The 15,595-nt window shown below is 44.1% G+C and overlaps 1 protein-coding gene across 3 annotated transcripts in view; it reads right to left on the bottom strand.

Annotated features, from left to right (window-relative positions):
- Tsc1 (tuberous sclerosis 1 protein hamartin) overlaps positions 1-15,595 on the bottom strand; it is an 87,590-nt gene that overhangs the window by 30,092 nt on the left and 41,903 nt on the right. For all 3 annotated transcript variants that reach the window (XM_084585942.1, XM_084585940.1, XM_084585941.1), the window contains 5 exons: positions 14,590-14,918; positions 6,578-6,881; positions 4,029-4,201; positions 927-1,057; positions 493-589 (listed from right to left, as the gene is read on the bottom strand). In XM_084585942.1, coding sequence (XP_084442068.1) covers positions 493-589; positions 927-1,057; positions 4,029-4,201; positions 6,578-6,881; positions 14,590-14,918 — 1,034 coding nt within the window. The remainder of the gene's footprint in view (positions 1-492; positions 590-926; positions 1,058-4,028; positions 4,202-6,577; positions 6,882-14,589; positions 14,919-15,595) is intronic.

The following is a 15,595-nucleotide window of genomic DNA, read 5'->3' as shown; positions in this document are numbered from 1 at the left end:
CATTTGCCTCTCATTGTCTTTTATCGGCGTTTGTTGCAGTGCTACATATAATTATAATTGGTTTACAGAAAAGGAAAGGCGCAGTATCTATCGCACTTTCTCCGGCAAGCGTGAGTTTGGACGGTACACCATCGCTCCTGTCGCGTGGAGTTCCTTGGCGCGCGTTCAAGTGTGGCATTGCAGATGGCAGGGACACATCCCGCTTCGGCCAATCGGAACGGCGCAAAAGCGGGACACACTTTGTCCACGACAGCATGAGCCATTAAAGAATTTCGCCTTAAAACTGCACTTTTTTTCTGGTCACCTTTTGCAATTTCAAAGCCATCGGTCCCTTAAGCAGTAGGCATTCTTAGTTTAGTAATGCCAAGACACCTTAAATTAAACTGAAAAAATTCGCCATATCCACATGGTTAGTGGTCAGTCACAGATGAGCAACAACCATTCCTCATGCCAAAATATGTAGACAAAATTAAAATAAAACACTACACCAACCTTCTGAAGTTCGGTCCTTGCCGACTCCGCATGACGCATTTGCTCTGCCATCGACCTGTTCTCTCGGGTGAGCACCTCACTCTTCACATGCAACTCCCTGCATCACAACAAAAATTCTCAACTGCATCTCCATGCTAGGCAGCACAAGCGTTTCAAGCACAACAAACAATCACTATGACCAGAAAACCTGCTACCTTCTGCATGCTAAAGAGAAAAGGCAAAGGCAGGTGGTCTGCGGGTGACCTTTATGCAGTACTAATATATAAGCTCTGGCGATTGTGAATCTGATTCTGATTTTAAAACGAGCCACATGACCTCGCATTTTAGCACTTGCAGCGCCAACCTGCACTGCCGAGCAATTCCTAGCATGCCTAAATATCAGCCTTTATAACACAGTCCACACGACCACCGACAGAACAAACAAAAATACTTACGCCATTTTGCTCTCCAGCAGTTTTATGGTCCCTTCTAGTTCAGCCTTCTCCCTCTTTGCCTCCTGAGAAAACTTCTGCAGCCTCTCTTTGTAGTTCTCTATCTCCATCTCCAGCAAATACAATTGGTCCTTCTGAAGGAGAACAAGCACAAATCTGATATCGCAAGAGCTGAGCAAAGTAACACTTTGGAAATTCGTCACCAAGGTACAGACCGGAAAACAGGCCCAAAAGGCAAAGCAATTACAAAACGTCTACTTGGCTTGCACCTATCCAAGTATCATAACAAAAATGGGACGAAGACTGGAACACAAATACGGCTCACTTGTGATCATCAGCTGTGCTTCAATGGTTTACACTGGTAGATCCACAAATAAATGAGCAAGCAATTTAGACAGAAACTTGACCACCTTTTATTTATAATGCAGCAAACATGCACCCCATTATTCCAATTAGTCATCCTTTTACAGTATGAAAGACAGACACAAAGAGCAGTGACAACACGGCGAGACAACACGGCAAAATTATGAGGGACTTTAGCGACTAAAGCAGTGAAAGGCGAAAGCCTGAGAAGTCTCATTTTGCCTAGCGTTCCTGCCATCTGCAATCTCAGACTTGAACGCGCGCCAAGGAACGTCACGCAGCAGGAGCGATGGCGCACCATCCAGATGCACATTTGTCGGAGAAAGTGTGACAGGTACTGCGCTTTTCCTCTCGATGTTTCATTTTGTCTAGCGTTCCTGCCATCTGCAATTCCACACTTAGCGCTCGCCAAGAAACGCCACGCGACAGCCGTCGCAAAAGCGGGACACACTTTGTCCACGACAGTATGAGTCATTAAAGGCTTTCGCTTAAAGTACCAGTCTAAACACGCATTGTTACAGCTCATGAATTAATACTTTCGAGGTGCTGCCTTTTGCCCATCACGAGCTAGGTTCTGCTGTGGCTCTATAACATCAGTTAGGAGCCTGCTTCAACCACTGTGCCACCTGCCCCAGAAGCTACGCCAGTGCCGCGGGGATGTTCACAGGAGGCAGTAAGTTTGTAAAGCTAAGCTGGTTCTAGTAAAGTTGACCACCACAGTCCCAGAAAATGGACTCTGCCTCACATTGCCAGCACTTGCTGCCATCCCCACTTCATGCGTGCAGAAGCTATCGGCACAAGAGGCTTGCAAGCAATTGCGCAGTAGCACTGACACACGCACAGCTTGCCATGAGCCTTTTTTTCAACATCCAATTACTTCTGCTGCTCCCGAGCATAAACTGTTGTAGTGCCACGTGGTCTGTCACTCCAAAAGCAAAAACAGTCAAGACCCCTGTGTTTGTCACAGAGATGAATTAACAGCACTGGAAAACAGCACATTTCGTCAGCAGTGGTCACTCATTGGGATTGTAGGTGTTTCTCTCACGTCATATTTTATATTGTCATGAAACTCTCGTGCAGCCATTCCCAGGAACTCTAATAACTCACATATTGATACAGCAAGTTCGTTATACTAAGTCCGACCACCACAACACCTTCGTTACAGGGAGCTTTAAAATGAATATGCTTCAATGAGCGCGGACTTCGGGAACTGAAGAACATTATAATATCAAGGAATTGGCTACATGGAGGTTCATCACGTCCAGATTTAAATGTAAAACTTCTGATGTCCCAATTCTTAGAGGATGAAGACAAAAAATTGAGCTTTCCTACTGGCGCGAATTTCAAAATGACAATCCAAAAAATATCCTGTTCTCCCTTTCCCAATTGGTCAGACATACCCTTAGAACCTGGTCCAGAAGAAGCCAAACATTCAAGTTATAGTTCCTGATGGACAGTAAGTAGCATGTAAGGCCCCTTCTGGCTTTCATCAGCCTAGCTGTCAATGAACAGTCAGAGTCATTCCGCTTATTCAAGACGAAAGCCTTTAAAAACTGGAGAACAGAAGATGAAGCCACACCTAATCAGGCCAATATGGAAGTTTTAACTATTACTTTATGTGATATCTGAAAGCTGACAAGATCATAACATTGCATAAATGAAGGCATAATTACAATCAGATTAGTGCATGCGCTCACACACATGCAGAGAAAGGAAGAGAGAGAGAGTTAAATGCTATGATACAGCTGACCTTCATATACTTGAGGGCAAACACTATGTGACAGTAACCACCATATTAGCCCTCAGGGCTTTTTTCAAACTTAAAATCTTGTAAGATATAGACACATCATATCATCTCTGCGAGCACTAATTTACATGGCTTGATAATAGAATTACAATTCTGGATGTAACCAACATATAAGGTAGCAACGAGGTGATGCAATGCCATGTGAGCAGAACAACCTGTACGACCAATACTGTCAAAATTAGTTGTGCCATTAACACGGTTCCAAATCAAACCAGCAAGCACACCGGCAACAATGCCGAAAGCAACACTGATACGTTGATCGAAATCAGTTAAGGTGAACAATTTGCACTTCACCTTCTTGCGTTTAGCATATCTCAGTACAGTAAAGCTCCACAGATGTCAGGCCGAGCATGTCTTTTACCACTGGCAGCTACATTTCATCACAAAGTACATCGAGTCTAATGCTAACGCATCAATAATCGCCAAACTCTAGCCACTGCTGGGGTGTGGCCACTCTACAAGCTCAGAACTGATGTAACTAGTTGCCAATAAATAATGACTAAGATAGAATGACTGTATACATTCTTCAATGCATCCGAACCAGAGGTCAGCAGCACCATTACTTCTGACAACTACACAGCAAACGGAGACAACATAAGGCCCATACTCCAGCAGCAGAATATCCCTAGCTCAACTATGACATGCACAATGACCATGGAGAACTTCCTTATATGTTTACACATACTAATAAAATCATTGAAGGCCACCCATTCAACAATGCAAACCATGTAGGGCAGTCTCACACTAAAAGGATCGTGCAGTGGCCTTGAGCAGCAAGCTCCATAGGCTGAGCCTTCTGGGAAGCAGGGAAGAACACAGGATATGCCCTCTCATGGCTATTCAGGGAGCACAGCCTCCACTGCACTCCCACTGGTTATAAACCGACACTGAGCTGTAACAACACTGTCATGGGGAATGCATCAAAAAATACTTACATAGGCAGCAGTTTCCTCTTCAAGGGCCAGAATCTTCTTAGCCTTGGCTAGTAGACGACGGTTCCGTTCCATGTGAACGTCTCTACGGTGCCGTTCATAAAGTAGCACTGCATACAGCAGGCACATCTGGCCTTTCAAACATTCCACTTCCTCTAGCTTATTCTCTCCCTGTCCTGTAATATACACAGAAAAAATTAGAGGGTCTTTTAGATGTCTCTCAAGAGGAGAATGGCAAAAGGCTATTCTTCCTCATCATTTCCTATCATTTGCCTCTTATCGGCATTTGTTGTGCAGTGCTACATATAATTATAATTGATTTACAGGAAAGGGAAGGCACAGTATCTGTCACCTTTCTCTGGCAAGTGTGTGTGTTTGGACGGAACACCATCGCTCCTATCGCGTGGCGTTCCTTGGCGTGCGTTCAAGTGTGGGATTGCAGATGGCAGGAACACCAGACAAGAACACATCTCATGGAATCTTGCGGGATATGACGGATCTCGCGCACAGCTCTCGTGCACGGGATTTCGTTCCATGCGCCGGCTTTAGTATTAAAAAAAAATAATGACACACCTGCTTTTCATCCATTACACTTTATGCACTAAGGTCCTATTGCCGCGAGCTATTCAAATCATTATCTGTTCTTTTTGTTCACTCAGTTCTTTTGTGGGCGCAAGTCAGCCCAAATAAAGAATTCATTCAGTCCAACGCCAGTCTTTTCGTTAGCTGGTTTCGGCATCTCGTCACCAACATGTGACAATATTGCAGAAAAAACAACAGTTCTAAGTCAAGCTGTAAGGTGGGAGCAAGACAACTAAACTGCACTTGTCTGCAGCTCGCATGCCAAACAGAGCTGCGCTGTATCACCACAATGTTACACTCACCAAGCCCAAGACAGCACTACTTTAAACTTGACTGCTTCGTTTTAAATGGCACCAGAGGCTACCACAAGCCAAAAATTTAGCTTTTTAGAAGGCTGAGCTGAGTTTGCGTGCTCAAAATCCACTCACACCATGCCTGCACACAGATTGAAGAAGTAGAAACACCGAAATTTTTTATGTGTTTTTTTTCCTTGGAATAGTGTGCAGGACGACAGTGTGCATGAATTACCAATTCACTCACACCAGCTAAATAATTTAGAACTAAAATTTTTTCTCGTGCAGTTTCAGTTTCAGCCACTGAGTGCTGGCTGTGACGTCAAAGATGTGCTTTGGTTACGTGAGTTGCGAAGAACACTAAAATATAATCGTTATTTTTTTTTGTGTGATTTTAACTTTTGGTCAGACTTGCGTAAGCATTCGTGCAAATTGAAATTAACAAAGCAGCAATAAATACTGCAGTTTTTGTAAGCATCAAGTGACCTCAAGGTGTCTACGACACGTGATTCCATACTCTCAACGATAGGGTCCTATCAGCAGCATCACCTAGCGGGAAAAAGCAGAAACAGCAAATATGAGCACAAAATTAAAGCCTTCCTCCTGTCGCTTCTGAGGCGCAGTGGATTAGCGCTGTACTTTTCAACGTCGAAGACAATGGTTCGAATCCCTTTTTCGTACCTTTTTTTTTTATTTTACACCAAGAAACTAAACCACATTTCCTGGGGGGGGGGTGTGTTCCCTTTTAGGTCGCGTTATGGAGTGCTTTTGAATCTAAGCAGCAGTAAAACCAGAGGTGAACACAGCCAGGAGGTGACATCACATCCCATCGCTTTGTTTTCCTTAAAGATCACTTTTGGAGGTGTTACTTAAGGGGTGGGGTTCACAAAATACAGGTACCTACAGTACTTGAAAATTCATTACTCAGTACTTGAAGTCATATGTTAAGGTGCAGCAACGATGATAGGTTTGTTCGATTCAGAGCTGGTTCTCAGCACCAATTCTGAAAAGTTCCACCGGTGCCAGTCAGGTGCCAGAGAGGTGCAGTTCCAGTTCTTTGGTTAAGGTGCAGCGCACCAGCAGCACCACACATCACTGGTGCGGCATTTTTCAATCGAGGCTTGTTGCCTGCTCGCCAGTTCCCAATGGCAGTGAGCCGCAAGTTCTCGTAGTGTGTCTACTTTTGTACCCCGCGAGATCACAGACGAAAGCATCACTGAAGTCATTTTTGAAGAATTTTTATGGTCTGTGTATGCCCAGACGCGTGCGGTGTCATGTAGTTCGAATTATACGTTGCAGAACCAACTCGCGTTCGAATTAACGGGCTTTTTTGTACACAGACATCTATGGAACTTGGCCGGACCAAGCAGTGTAGTTATTAACGGGCTTTCTTGTACACAGACATCTATGGAACTTGGCCGGACCAAGCAGTGTAGTTCGAATTATCAAGCTTTCACTCTACTACGTGCTTGCAGTATTCATTAGTACCAATGGTGGCTTCATAAAGGATTCAGTGCAACTATATTTAAGCACCAACTGTAGCCAAAAGCAGCAGTGATTAACAGGGTTCTGCTGTGCAAGGTCCTGGCGATGGATCATGACAGTGAAATAATTCACAGCTGTAGGTGCTATAATGACGATAAGTACAACCATCCCCAAGAAGAAAATGGGTCTCACCCATTAGCTGGGCTCCATTTTTGGCCAGCAGTGCCTGCTGCATGTAGCAGGTGCTAGCCAGCTGGAGATGTTTCTCAAGCAGCTCACTTGGGGACATGTCTGACAGCGCCAAGCAAGAGGCATCCCCTGCCCCTTGCTGATGCCCCGTCAGAGAAAACGGGAGAAGCAGGCTGAAGGGGTCGTCAGCTCCTGAGGTCTGAGGTTGGGGCACTTCCTCTCGGACACACTGCTCAGGTGGCAAGCTCGACTCAGCAGGCGGCACCATGAATTCCCGACGAGGGCTGCACACATTCCCAGAGTTTCCCTGCCACAAACAAAGTAACGCAGGTTTTTGAACAGTTCAGGTGGAAACATTCAGTGAGCAAGGCCAAATCTGACAACGAGTATTAGCAGGGAAAGCAGTGGAAGAAGCACAAGGAAAGAAAGGCAAGGTGTGATTGCTCACTTATCCTCCAAAGTCAAGTAAGAAGAAAGGGTGGCAACAGGAATGGATACTGCTAAAAAAGACTGACCCTAACTTTCCACTGAAACATATTCTATTCACATGGCGATACCAGGCATAGATGGATGTGAAGAGGAGGACCACGATGTCACTGGCTGGCCAAATTCAAACCTTGCTACCGAACTCTCCATTCACATGGGCAGCGGGAAAAGCGGAGAGTAGCTGAGAGGGATACCACTGTTGACAGCATGCAGCATGACATGAACAGCGCAGTACACGACAAGCATTTTTCACCGCTAACATTTTTTTGCTACTCAGCAAAATGTTAAAAAGAAAGCAGGTTCAGCGAAAAAAAAAGGTGTGCAAAATCAAATATAATGATTAAAAATATATATATATAAGGAGGAAAGGTGACATGCAAAAAAAAAAACATCAAACACAAAAGACTGGGGTAGGGTGATCTGCATGACGGCCCCTGCAAAAGCCACAAGCTAGCTACGAGAAGTGCTGCACCTATGCAGCAGAGGGCACCAATTAGGCGATTCTCCCTCTAGGAGTGCCGGTTGAACAAGAAGTCCGACACTGCATGACAGCTGGCGGCACAGGATGGCAAAAACTGACTAAAAGCAACCCCGCTTAGTCTGTCAGCATATGTTGTCATGTGGACCAGGAATCGGCAGCCATTTTGCAGATCTCAGCAGGTTTCGCAGGTATCGGCAAGCACCTCCAGACATTATTTGGCTTATGGTTTGAGTCCTCTCTGCAGGCAAGTATTCTAACCTGCTTAGCTGATAGTGCTGTGAAATTTCTTTCTAGCTTACTAGCCTGTCTCACCTTGCAGCATGTTGAGGACGAGAGTCAACTCAGAAGATAAGACCATGGGCGAGCTTGTGGGCTCCCTCATTTCCCTGAAACTGGGAGTGGGCATATTAGCCAGATTATTCTGTCATCCTGACATGTTTCCAGTATCCTTTTTGCTTGTGGAGAGACCCTTCCCTTTGAGTAAGTTCCCCACTGCCATTTCTGGGTCACTTATGATGGTGGTAGCAGTTGTCCCTGCTATCACAAAGGTAATGGCCACCTCTTCAGCTGTGTCAACTACACTAGCCCTGACAGAGCCACTTATTCGGTTTTGGTGATCGTATCACTGTTATACTACAGCAACCATAATACGCCTGTCCTCATACTGAGCGGCGTCGACATAGACCACGTCCTGTCTTCTTTAATATTTCTTCTAGCTTTTCTGCCCTTTTCTTCCTCCTTAACGGGGTGATGCTCTTGATGCTCTGGATGCATGTTCTGAGGGAGTGGGAGGATCTTTGGTCGCTCCTGACTTCTGTTGGGACATCCCTCCTATGGTCCCCTTGACTTTCATAAGGGATACCTAGTCTTACAAGTATGCTTCACCTCATCATGGAGACTCCAGCTAACAGCAAGGTTTTGCTTTGGCTGCTTCATGGTCTGCAGCAGGGTTGACGCCATCGCTCTGTGTTGTGACATGCATTGTGTTGTGTGCAAAAGTAAACAGCTCAAACATGGCACATTTAGCCTTCTGTGTTGTAGTAACTCTCCAAATAGACATGCACACAGCAGCACTATTTACTGACAAGAAATTAAAGCACACCAACCAGTGCTGTATTTACGAAACTTTTGTCTATAATTAACGATGGCAATAGTGGTTGCGGTGCTAGGCTTTTGTTTTTTTGTTAAAAAAGAAAAAGGTGCACAAATTGAAGAAAACATAAATGCTGGCAAAAGGTGAAACTGCGTTGCTGGATGTCACTGCTATCGTTGATTGCTGTGATGAGCGTCTATTGCGCATAGGTAGGCATGAAAGCCTGAAAATGACAAATTATTGTTGAACAAGAGGTAGCTGTCACTTATACTTTGAGGTGTGGAAATAGCATACAAAATAAAATAAAATAAAAGTGCCAGTCCCTTTAGAGTGAACTGCTGCGTCTAAGAACGCGGTGGCAACTTGCACTTGTTTTGAAGTAGGTGAGCAGCATGCCATCATATTGTCAATGCATCTCGTAGCGTGCCCACAGCTTGCACATTATATTGTTGTAGTCTGTATATGCCCGCAAGACATGGTGAAATACATTGCGTCCTATGCATGCGCATTTATTACAGAGTCGCTGTATACGCAGCTCAATGCATATGCCCAACTTACTAATAAAGAACCATTGTCATCTCTATTCCTTGTCATTGCCATTTTTGTGCTGTAAACAGCTGGACTAGCTTTCTATGGAACACACAAATATTTATTTCATTTTCATAGTTCAGAGAAAACAGCAGGTCACTCGTTTTCCAATAAGAAAAAGTTCCCGAAATTCCCAAAAATGTCACAAAGCAGCATACGAATTATGAGAGACTATGAACCTAGAGGAGAGCTCCAGGCTAATTTACCAGCTGCATATTACTTTTCCGGCAATCACTCATGGTGGATTAGGACAATACCTCATTGCATGTTCTTAGTCACCTCTGCCCATCAATGCCAACTAGGCTAAGTGGCGTGGGCAGAGTGGGGCACCGTCGCAACCCGTTCTCTTTACTATCTTTTTCTTGTGCATCAAAATATGTTGAGTAGAAGGAGAAGAGGAGCGTCATTTTCGATTGCCGACATCCACTTGCTAATGACGCTAGCTTAAAAGCTTTTGCGTTGTGAAGACAACTGGTAGAATGCCAATTATTTGTGCAAGTTTTCTAGTTTCAACAAATAGCTTTTCACAGTCTCTTCAAGACAAATTCATATGCAGCTAAATGGGGAAATACAAAATTTGAATGAACAAGTTGAATGTGAGACAAGCACATAGTCGATCATCATCATCATCATCAGCCTGACTATACCCACTGCAGGGCGAAGGCCTCTCTCATATTTCTCCCCGGTTCTGTGCTAGCTGCATCCACTTGGCCCCTGCAAACTTAACCTCATCCGCCCACCTGACATAGTCGATACTCGCATTCAACTACATTTCTTCCCTTCTCATTCTGACGCATACATAAGTAACCTGCAACCATCAATAGGTGCCATTTGTCAGTCTTATATTGGGTAGGTGATGGAAGAGGGGGGGGGTCTCATCAGACCCCCCCTCTCTCTTTATGCCCGTTTAAAAGCTTTTTTAACGCTTGTGACAAGGCACTAAATGTGGAAAAGTTTTCCAAAAAATGTCGCTTTCTCATTTTTATGGACAAGAGCTATAAAAAAATTCTATATTTCCCCATTTAGTTCCACATGAATTTGTAACCAAGCTTACCCTAATAAATCTTAGCCCCACTTTCAAGGGCTAGAATCACAGGAGCGATGAAAGGCTGCTCTACGCAGCTGACAACAGCTTCGCATCATGGACTGGGCCTCGAAAGTCACCGCAGCTTGGGGGCCATCTTGCTCACCTTGCCCCTTTTCCACCCTCACCGAGGCATCTAAGTGGCTACAGTAAAGTTTTAACAAGCAAACAATAAACCAACCAACCAACCAACCAATAAAGTCAAAAGAAAAAGTCAAATGCGCCCCACTAGCAGCCATCAAGCCAAGTGTGATGTACTGGACCTGGTAAGGCCATGAGACTATCAATGTTTAGCCAAGTCTGCTAAACTTCTGCACATCTTTTAAGGCGAAAGCCTTTAATGGCTGATGATTCGCCAGTGTATCTGTGAAAAGTGTCCCACTTTGCAAGATTCCACGGGATTCCACTTGTCAATCATCCTGATGACGCCATCAAAAAAATAAAAATCCGGTCCCACTGGGAATCGAACCTCCATCCCTCGCATTCCCAGCCGAGTGCTTTAACCAACTGCACCACACCCGGGATCGTGAAACGCACATCATAATTCTCCTTGTCTACCGTGAGGATGATAGTAGCAGGATTCAGAGAGTGACAGATACTGCGCCTTTCCTTTCCTGTAAACCAGTTATAGAACGCTGGCGAACTTTGATGCATTCAACGGAATGCTGATGCTGGTTGTGTTCGATGAAAGGCGTGCAATGTACCGTGTGCAGCAGAAATGTTCAGGCTTTCGCATTTCTCCACTGCAGATTCTGCAGTGCTCTCAGAATTTTTACTGTCAGCATTCCTTCGCAACAGTGAGATGGAATTATTTTGTGAGCAGTGCTGGTTTTGCCTGGCCAAAGTAGGTGGGCGTGAGCCATTTGTGGGTGCACGTTTCTTGCTGCACTTCATCTATTTAACCCATGAGAAAACGAAGTTTGACCGAGCTTTGAAGATGCTAGTACTGCACCTCACTGTCCCACAGTTGGTTGTGTTGTTAAGAGAGGAAATGTCAAGCTCCTTCCTCATTTGGACGAGGAGAAAGAGTAGATGACTGTGAACATAAAAGAGGGAGAAAAAGGGAACTGCGAGAAATGAAGTCATCAATAACCACCTACCATCACAGCACAAAGGGGCCAAGCAAGGCACCTTTCTCCTTTTCTTACTTTACGTCCTTAGAACTGAATGTGGGAAGCTTTTCTGAAACAGCGGTGCATTCTCCTGCAAGCACCCTGGAAATGTCTCATTCCCTGACCTTTTCCTTTTACAAAAGCAGTGGAGGGCTCCTCGAATGTGGCTGGCACTGCACGCGATGTAACCATATTGGCTCAAGCTGTTGATGGAGGTCAAATGCACCTGCTGAGACTACCACCTGGGTGATTGGTGTTCACCAAAATCACTGCAGCAACATACTGGTAGACACGTCTGAAGAATATTTTCAATGAAATGTGTAGGAACCCATCACTGATTTCACTTTAAAACTGCACCAATGGTTTCGAAGTCACGAACATTGCTAAAGAACTTTCGTGCAACTGTTTCTGCTGTTGTGCCACTGGCTGCACAAATGAAGCAAAAGAGCTTGCTCAAGAATTTCTACATGATGTGGTTGAGAAGGCATGTCTAAGTGAAAGTTTCCTGTTGTAGACTAAGCATTATACAATACAGCTGAGTCTCCGCCCCTGCATGGCACCTGATGCCCTCAATCACTGCGACTCTAAATTCGCCCCAACTTGCACAAGCTGCTCCAGATTCTCGTGACACTGCCTATTACCACTGCCACTGCCGAGAAGTCATTTTCAAGCCTGTGGCTACTGAAAAATGATCTACATTCTACGACGGACAAAGACTGCCTGGTCAGCTTGGCACTGCATTACACTCATCGCGAGATTGCTAAACAGCTTCAGGTGTAAGTGATAGCTTAGCAAAAAAGCCATGGCAAGTAGATTTTGTACTGTTTACTTAATAAACACTTTCATTTCATTGTTATATGCAAAAATTTGACCTGCAGAGCATCATTTCGAATCAATGATCAATTAAAATATTTAGTCAGCAGCTTTTCATGTGTTTTGCCCACATATACATCACGTGCAGATCAAGGTGTAGTATGTCCTTTTTTTATTATTATTATTATTATTTACTATTCGACCTAGTGTTCAAACTCTCCCCCATTATCTTCCCAAAGCCTCCATGCTACTGCTTGAAATACCTCTGTCACACTAGCAGATTTAATGTCATTCGATGCATTGAATGTCATTACGCTTCTTTCGGTGCTACATAGTAAAAGAATATCATTTGCAAATGGTGGCAATTACGATCAGCTATAAAAAAATTCTGCACTTAAGGAACATCAGTGCGCATAAAACACGTTTAAAATCTGCGTGTAGCATTTTAAAGCTGATTAAAACATTTCTGTACGATAATTCGAGCGAAAAACTTTACTTCTGGCTGTGCTGTAGCACTTTAGTCATCAAATTTCAAGCCAAGTATCGAGTCACCCACAAATTCAGTAAACAAGCAATATGGCTGTACACAGCGGAGCGCAGATACACAGTGCGGAGATGCACGGAGACACATAGAGCATGCATTTGATGTCCAAACTGTTAGGCGCTCAGTCACAACTTTAAATAGTTTCGCACGGAGAGAAGCGGCCACCAGGGAACACAGAACCTAAAACGATAGTGAGTCGCTGGCATGACTGGACCACTGCTGTGACCCAGAGTAATGCCGTTCCAAGAGAGCCTGCAGTGCGAATAATTTTACACCTAAATTAACAATTTTTAAAACAAAACTCTAGAAATATAATTTCTAACTTTCACTGTGCACAGAATATTTTGTTGCGTTGCTTGTTTCAGCTGTGTATCTGGCCTCGAGAGTACACATTCAGTTCGCGATAGAATATGAATGAGTTCCCCAGTTTCATTCGATAAGGATGTCATTCAAACCTAATGACATTAAATTTTCTCATCAGATAAAAATCCGGTGGCAGGCTAGCCATTGAGAAAAGGATTGGGTAAAGAGCGGACACTTTCATAGGGCCCAGTGGCTCATTGACTGTAGCGCACCAAGCGGCTGAAGCTCGTCACACATCCGCTTTAATTAAAGGCGCACAGTTTGAATGCTGAAATGCGATGCGCCACAGTGCGCAGTTTGAATGCTACCAAGCACCTGCCATACTGCCGGGCCCTGTTGGCAAATTATTTCTATTCTGTACGATGTGGTATTATTTTTCTATTTACCTGAATAATGACATTAGATGCTAACGCAATTTGATATGACATTAAATTTGTTTGCGTGACAGAGGTATAGGATTGCAAACATTCCCATTAATTACAAATACTTTTTCATTAGTAAAAACTTTTAGCAAGTGCACCCCATAAAGAAAAAAATTCATTTAAATGCACAGAAGTCGCATTATTTATTCAATGATTAAAAGACTAACTATGGTTTTAATCAAGCATTCTGAAACTGTCTGTCTGTTTGTTGTGGAGTTTAATGTCCCAAAGCGACTCAGCCTATGAGAGATGATGTAGTGCAGCGCTTTGCAAATTTCGACCACCTGGGGTTCGTGCACCGACATCGCACAGCACACGGGCGCCTTGCTTTTCACCTCCATCAAAACACGGCCGCTGCGGCCGGGATCCGATCCTGCATCCTTGGGCCCAGAAGTCGAGCACCCTAACCACTGCACCACCACGGCGGGAGATTCTGAAACTGTGGTTTATAATGTGTGCACGATGCACTGTCAGATAGCCAACATAAATAATCTCCCAAATGCTCTCATCCACAAGCTTCTTTCTATAAAAGATTAACAAAAATGTGAACTATAAATTGCATTGTTTACTTCCTTAAAGTGACACATAGGCTACGAGTGATGCCATGGAGGAGGGCTTCGGGCTAATTTAGACCAAATCTGTTATTTGATCTACACTAACATTGCGCAGCACTCAGGAGCCTTGTGCATTTTGCCTCCACTGAGATGCAGGCACTGCAACCAGAACTGAAACCAGGTGCGACGGCTTGCTAGCCGAGCACCTTATCCGCTGAACCACTGCAGCACACATGCATAACAATAAAAAAAAAAGGTCACTTAAAGCTACAAATGAAGTCAATGCAGCACTTCTATAATGAACCTTTAGCAAGGTCACAAACTGTGGGGAGACAAGGTGCTGATATTAATTTGTCAAGGGTGCATCATTTTGCCTTTTTGGAAAACACTCCGGGCAGCATATTTCGTATCCGAAATAAGTTGTTTTCAAGCCCTCGTTAGCCAAGACAAGGACTGATTTACAAGGGACACCTACCTGATTTGAATTTTCAGCTGGCCGCCTGGGTCGCACAAATGGCTCCTGTAGCCGGGGGCATGAACGGCTGCGCTCTAGAGTAGACCGAGCGCTGGACCTGCCTCTGTTGCCGCTACAGCATCGCACAGGGCACTGGCTGAAGTAGCGCAGCCGATCCATGCTGTGTGCCAGCTGCTGCTGCTCCTGATACTCGGGGAGCTCAGACACAGAGTTGTGCGGCTCGGTCGTCAGGTTGCTGGTCGTTGAGGAGAAGTGCATTTCGGGTCCAACATTTGAAGCAGCACCACCAGCCACCGCCGGGACAGCAGGCTTTTCCGTTGTGCAAGGTGCTGGCAAGGTGCACAGCAAACAATTCTAACTTACTGCAGTTTCCAAAAAGGAGCACCTCATGAGCTATACAAAACAGCTGTAACTGCATTTCATTTGCAAAGCTTGAAGCAGTGCCTGTACTGTAAAAATGGCAAACTATGGAAACTGATTCGAAAAGGCTTTGAATAGTATAAGACCTTTTCAGACACAGAAGTACATGAAAAAAAAAAAGCTAAGTAACCAACATTTCCTTTCATATTAATATTTTTAAAGCAGCTAAAAGCGTCTGATTATAATATATACTCTTTCAAGAAAAAAATTCAAGGGGCTCTAAAATTTATTCAATTTTGTCAGAAAAGCCCCCATGCCAGGTGTGCCTAAATATATGTTACAGTGAAATCTCGTTACTAAGAACACCACATTAACGAACTTTTCAAATTAACGAATTTTTTAAGAATCCCCGGCAGATTTGCTATGTTTTCAATGTAAAACTATTTCAGAATTACGAATTTCAAAATAGCGTATATTTCAGAATAACGAACATGTTTTATTTCTTCTTCTATAATTTTGGAACATCAGTATTACGAATTTGGCTAAAATTAACAGCGCCACAGCTTGCAACTCTTGCGTGAAACATAACAGAAACCGCTGTTTCTGTGTGTATGGTCCGTGGGCTGTAGCTATCATCATCAGAACA

The sequence above is a fragment of the Amblyomma maculatum genome, unplaced genomic scaffold (genome assembly GCF_055883805.1).
Source record: "Amblyomma maculatum isolate TAMU_Amacu unplaced genomic scaffold, ASM5588380v1 scaffold_13, whole genome shotgun sequence".
NCBI classification, from domain to species: Eukaryota; Metazoa; Arthropoda; class Arachnida; order Ixodida; family Ixodidae; genus Amblyomma; species Amblyomma maculatum.
This window is presented reverse-complemented; position numbering and strand designations above follow the sequence as displayed.